Source organism: Crinia signifera, chromosome 19 (genome assembly GCF_055691185.1).
Source record: "Crinia signifera chromosome 19, ASM5569118v1, whole genome shotgun sequence".
NCBI classification, from domain to species: Eukaryota; Metazoa; Chordata; class Amphibia; order Anura; family Myobatrachidae; genus Crinia; species Crinia signifera.
The window spans coordinates 30,360,211-30,366,210 of record NC_139226.1 but is presented as its reverse complement, the minus strand read 5'-3'; the positions used below and the strand labels follow the sequence as shown (position 1 = coordinate 30,366,210).

The 6,000-nt window shown below is 47.0% G+C and overlaps 1 protein-coding gene across 2 annotated transcripts in view; it reads right to left on the bottom strand.

The window, feature by feature from the left end:
* Nucleotides 1-201: 201 nt before the first annotated feature.
* Nucleotides 202-6,000, bottom strand: part of TRPM4 (transient receptor potential cation channel subfamily M member 4) — a 77,541-nt gene continuing 71,742 nt past the window's right edge. For both annotated transcript variants that reach the window (XM_083162272.1, XM_083162273.1), the window contains exons 22-25: nucleotides 5,617-5,749; nucleotides 4,600-4,672; nucleotides 2,444-2,540; nucleotides 202-922 (exon numbers count right to left, since the gene is read on the bottom strand). In XM_083162272.1, coding sequence (XP_083018398.1) covers nucleotides 2,445-2,540; nucleotides 4,600-4,672; nucleotides 5,617-5,749 — 302 coding nt within the window. In that variant the 3' untranslated portion in view covers nucleotides 202-922; nucleotide 2,444. The remainder of the gene's footprint in view (nucleotides 923-2,443; nucleotides 2,541-4,599; nucleotides 4,673-5,616; nucleotides 5,750-6,000) is intronic.

Below are 6,000 nucleotides of genomic sequence, written 5' to 3'. Positions count from 1 at the left end.
ATTTCTTACTTTCTGAATCTCTCATTCTATAAAATTTCCCCCTCTCTGTCAATCAACCAACCAACCAACCAACCAACCGGAAACCCACTGTTTGGCATGTTTCTACGGCATTGTTGTCACAATGATAACCGAGGAATTAAAGCCACTTTAATAGTCTGAATAAATGCTCTGAATTCTAAAAAAAACAGCATGAAAAAAGTAAAATATATAAAGTTTTATTGGGTTTGAGAAAAAATCATGGGAACCAGTAAATAAAATAAGATTTATACAGACATGTTTTAAAAGCCCATTTTTTTTCCAGGAAAAAAAAATAAAAACACAACCTATAAAAAAAGAAATAAAAATCTATAGCATTGTAAAGATAAGTGGTATTGGTAATGGTACTACTTAGTATCAATGAAATGATACCAAAGTGAGAATACCTCAGTACAAAACACAGCTCACATTCATAATTTAATAAAACTAAGACTTTAAAATCTTATTCTATTATTTGCACGGTTTTAGTAGTTAAAGTTACATCATAGACGTAAAAGTTCTGTCACAGGCTGAACATTGGTTCAACACACAAAATGGCTGCCACCACCGTGTGAGTCACAGGTACACGGTCATTCTGGACCCAATCTCATTTCAGATACATCGGTCTACATGCGAACAGTTTTATTTACACATTTTGCTTGAAGGATTACCTCAGAAAGTAATTTTCCCAGGGAAAGGCGGGAAACATGTGCGTTACTTCTGAACATGGAATGAGGGTGATGAGATCAAAGTGGATGAATATAAGAACTGATAAAGTGAGGTTTAAAATGTCCGCTCATTGACGGCTACGCAGAACTGAACTCCATAGCCTGCTACATAAGTGGTCATGTCCATATACTTGGCAGTAAACAATATGAAGTGCTGCACGGAATGAAGTTGCATTGACCTAAAAACATAAAAAAGCATTTTAGGGAGTGATTATTTTATGTTAATTCACTGATTAATCTCTTGATTAGGAAATCACTTAACTGTCATAAATACCCCTAACAGATTTTATTATACTGTACATGGCATGCGGGTAGAATTTTTTGCGGTGGTGATGCCGGCAATGAAAATACCAATGGTAGTATCCCGACTTGTGAACAGAAGGACAGCGCCAGAAAAGTGACATCGCTGGAGAGGACGGCTCTGGAATCTCGACTGACTGCACTCCAATCATAAGTATCTTGGGTCGGTTTATGCCACCGGGGTGGGGTGGGGGGGGGGGGGTAAGGTTTAGGCTGCGGGGAGGGAGGGTGCGTATTAGGCTACAGTGGGGAGGCATAGGGTTGGGGTATAGGGTAGAAAGATTAGGGTTAGCTTGTGGGAAGGAGGGTTGGGGTTGCAGGGAGAAGGGAAGCTTACTTACCAGACCCCGGTTGGTATTCTTTCCATTGGGAAGCTGCTGTCAGTCTTCTGACTGCCGGCATCCCATCTGCCGGTCACCCGAATGTATTCCCCCACCATACTATTTATACTACTTACCAGCCCATCAAAATTAAGAAACAACAGAACAGAGGCGAGGTGAAGCGTTAACCTTTTATTACGGGCAGTACGGATGGTGTAATGGTTAGCATTACTGCCTCACAGCACATGGGTTCAATACCCACCATGGTCCTAACTGTCCAGAGTTTGTATATTCTCCCCGTACTTGCGTGGGTTTCCTCCGGGTACTCCGTTTCCTCCCACAATCCAAAAATATACTGGTAGGTTAATTAGCTCCCAAAAATGTAACCCTAGACTGTCTGTGTGTGCGTCATTATGTGGTAGGAAGCTTAGATTGCAAGCTCCACTGGGGCAGGGACTAATGTGAATGGTCAAATATTCTCTGTAAAGCGCTGCGGAATCTGTTTAAAAACTGCTAATAAATAATTATAAAGGAGTCAAATGCATATGTTCATCTAAGCAGTCTGCTAGGCTACCAGCAGGGGTCACCGTAGTTGCTGGATACCTCCCTCATGGATTGATGGAACGGTCTTATTGAGATCCCATTTTAAGCTGACATTTACTTGTCATATGAAAGTGACACATGTGGGGTTTACACCAGTGTACTAATCTGTCATCATGTGTGTTCTCTCTCACTGGGATCTAGTTATGAAAGCGAGATAAACCTGGATGTTTTCTCTAGGAGTTGGGTTTCTCCAGTGAAAGCATCACCGCCGCCTATGGAAGAAGAATAGTAGCAGACAGTATACATATTTATTATTTTCCCGATTGGGCAACTGCATGCAGCAGGACTGGTTGGCGACACGGTAAAACGTATCTGATCACTGCCAACCAGTATTGCCCAGACTCTCCAGTGTCCCCGTGACCCCCGTCCCCTCCTTTCTCACCATGGCCCAACATTTCTCATGGTTGATTTTCCAGACATCATTAATCGATCTTTATGTGCCAGCACTGGCGGCTGTACTCCTGGCTTGCTGCTTACCTCACTTATAGGTGGGCGGCGGCGTAGTGGTTTTTACCATGTCACTCTGCTGGAGCGCGTCCACAATCCAGGAAAGCGCCTTACCGCAGTATTCAATCTATAAAACATATTTGTCGGATTACTCTACGCGATACCATGCACCCCAATGCTTTATTATTAATACCAACAGAAAAAAGACTTGTGGACGTTTGTCTAAAGGACTCGTGACTGAATGGGACCTACGGCCCGCCAGCGCTGGAGGGGTTAAGGTAAGATAAACAGATGATGCTATGGGACAGGATCTCATTTCTTCTTATCGCCTCAAAGCCTTGAATGAACTCCTGGGGCTGGCTGGCCGCGTAACAGGATAGCCTGGATATACATGTACTTTTACAGTCTCTAGCCAAGCTGACGTCCTCCCTCCTCATGCTGCGGGGTCACCTTCGCCAGGACGTTCAGGGATAGTTATATAGCAAATATAGTTCAGCAGGAAATGAACATGGAGAACGGTCATTTTATCCAGGGCCGGACTTGCCACCAGGCTTGTGCTGCACCCCGCTTGTCACTCACCACTGCATGTTCAGCCATGCACATGAATGATATTTGCAGTCCCGGCTTCCCGGTCCGGTGGCTGCAGTCTCGGCTCACGCGCCGCTATAACAGTTCCAGCTTCGCCTCATTAGCGAGGCGAAGCAGGAGGGGACACCGACAAGATGTATCAACATCTTGCCGGCCGAAGCAGGGGAGCGCTAACTCCCCCCCTCCGGCGATGTCCCCTCCTGGAGACAGTGCATCAGTTAATACTGATGCGCCGTCTCCTCCCCCCCCCCCAGCCGGCTGACTGCACATGCGCGGGATCGCGCTACTCTCGCGAGATCCCCAGCGCAGCTCAGAGCCAGCAGCAGACAGCACTATCCCTGCTGTGGGCATAGGGCATCGCCGCCTGCAGCTGTCAAAGTCGGTAGCTGCAGGCGGCGGAACGGTCAGCAATGCTGACCGTTCATAAATTAGGCAGGAGGCAGGTGCGCACCACAAAATATCATAGCTGCGCTATGCCACCTGCCCCACAGCACCGCACACTAGACACCCGCTCGGCGGATGTCGTAGATCAGGGGAAGCGCTATCTCCTGCCATAACGCACAGGGATAGCGCATATCCCCCTGATCGACTAATAATAAATCTACCCCTGAGCCACTGCCGCCCGGTACCCATTGGAATACACACAGCCTATTGACTGCTGTGTATAAAATTGGCGTGCAGGAACAGCTGAGGCTCCGGGTCCAGTGGGCAGCCAAAAATATTGTAGCTAGGGGCGGCCTTACCCCTTAATTCAGGCCTAATTTTAACTATCTATCTATCTAGGTGAATGTAGCTGAACCGACTAATCTCCACCACATTTTGGGTAGTTAATCTTTGACCTATTTATGCAGTGAAACGCGTCGGTGGCAGGAAATCGAAACTTCTTGTGCTACCTGCTTTCCAGTGGCGGATTAAGGCAGGGGCGATAGGGGCGGTTGCCCCGGGGGCCCCCACACTCACGGCGCCGCTGCCAAATGATGCCGGACAGCATCTGAACGAGTGCTCAGACACTGCCCAGGAGTTCCCGATCCCCGGCCTGCAGTCTGAAGCGGGTATAGGCAGTTCGACCTGCGCAACGTGACCTCTGACCATCACGCTGCGCAGGCCGCACTGCCCATATCCGCTCCAGAGTGATCCCGCCTCAGCCCTCACTACCAGTCCTGACTCCTGTTGCAGCTGCGGCTGCCCGCCCTCTGGACGGCTCTGCTGCTGCCGCCACCACCCACCCACTCCTGTCTGCCCTGCTCCTGCTGATGTCTGCCCTGCTGCCGGCCGCACTCCCACCCTCCCATGTAAGTAAATTAATGTGTGGGGCAGCCGGGGGGGGGGCATCATTGGCGTGATCTGTGGGGGGGCCCCCACAAATTTGTTGTCCAGGGCCCCCACAGACCTTAATCCGGCCCTGCTGCTTTCTATTTGTGGGTTACCATAACTGTGCAGTAACTCTTTTGCAATGTACTTTTAGAAATTTGCCCAAATAATTTAGACATTCGTTAAAAAGTCATGTTACTTTTAACATGATGGTGGCTTTCCGGACAAGCGTTCTTGTTGATATTTCTACCCTACCACAAAACAGTGAGAGATGTAGCAACTTGTACCTCTATTTCCAGAGACTTCAACCTTCGGTCGTGTTCCTTAATCTCAATCAGTTGCTTCAATGCCGTGTCCACCCTACAAGAACAAAAATATGGGGTAACAGACTGACGGGCGAGTTTTTCGAAAGTTCGTCTTGAACAAATTCCCTGATGGTTTCACTAGTGAGTGTTTTCCAGCACCGGGGCTGGTGCGGAGCTGAAACTGCAGACATTTATGTGATACCTGGCAGGCTCTAGGATCCTGCAGTTCTGCATTACAGCACATGACCCGTCAGTGTAAAGGAGGCCTAGGCTGAAGGGGGTTAATCTGCCAAGCAAGAGGGTTACGTTAACCTTTGAGTGCCAAGTGAATTTGTCAAATTAGGTGTGAAACCTGCCAAACAAACATTTTTTATTCATCATAATGACATGTAACATTTACCTAACATAATATTTTATACAAATTTTTTTTTATTTGAATTTATATAACAAATGTAAGCATTTTTAGCCAACATTATCTCTCACAGAGAGGTTGGCACTGAAAGGGTTATGGTACTAGGTAGTGGGGCAGGGGTTAGGGATAGCAGAGAAATACAGGAATGCCGATGTATTGGAGGTCTAACCGAGCAAGGTCATGTGACAGGTGACTGTCACACGACCTCGGTGGGGCCATTGCATCCATTGGGAGGTAAGTCACCGCTGAGCCACCAGGGTGATATGTCAGCATTCTAACATGTTGCCATTTGATAACTGTCTATTGTATGAAATTTGACATGGTCAATGCTGACATAATGATCATGTCAACATGATGTCAACATTATGACTGTTAATCGGTCGACATGGGGTTTTTCCCTTTTTTTATTCGAAAATGATCTGGTTTGCCATTTTGGATTGTGTGACCTGTACTAGCCACTAATGAGATATCCACACAGCGATTACTTCTACCAGCGCTGCACATTATACCATACACGGTCATTATAATTCATTAATAAAAAGGCCGCGGCAGACGCCATGTGACACCGCTGTCCTTTCAGCCCTTACTTTTGGGAGGTGCGTCTCAGGCGCTCCGTGTCGCTGTCCCTCTTTAACTTGGCAATATTCACCAGGTAGTTCTCCTTCTGCACGGCTTCCCAGGTGAGCATCCTGCTGTCCAGGGGCTCCTTCAATTCCAACACTAGGAACCAAGTAGTAATGTATTAGTGAAAGGTAAAGATGGCCATACATCAGAAAGACCTGTCATGATTGTGTCCAACTTTCCCTTCAACTCTCCGCCAGTCCTTGGTGGTTTTCAGACACATAATGTTCTCACAATCCGTCATACAATCCAGCTGCTGCATACGGCTGATCGTCTCACAAACTATTTATACACCTAAACTGCATGAAAATCGGCACTCAAATGACACCAGTTTTATGAGCCATCGTATG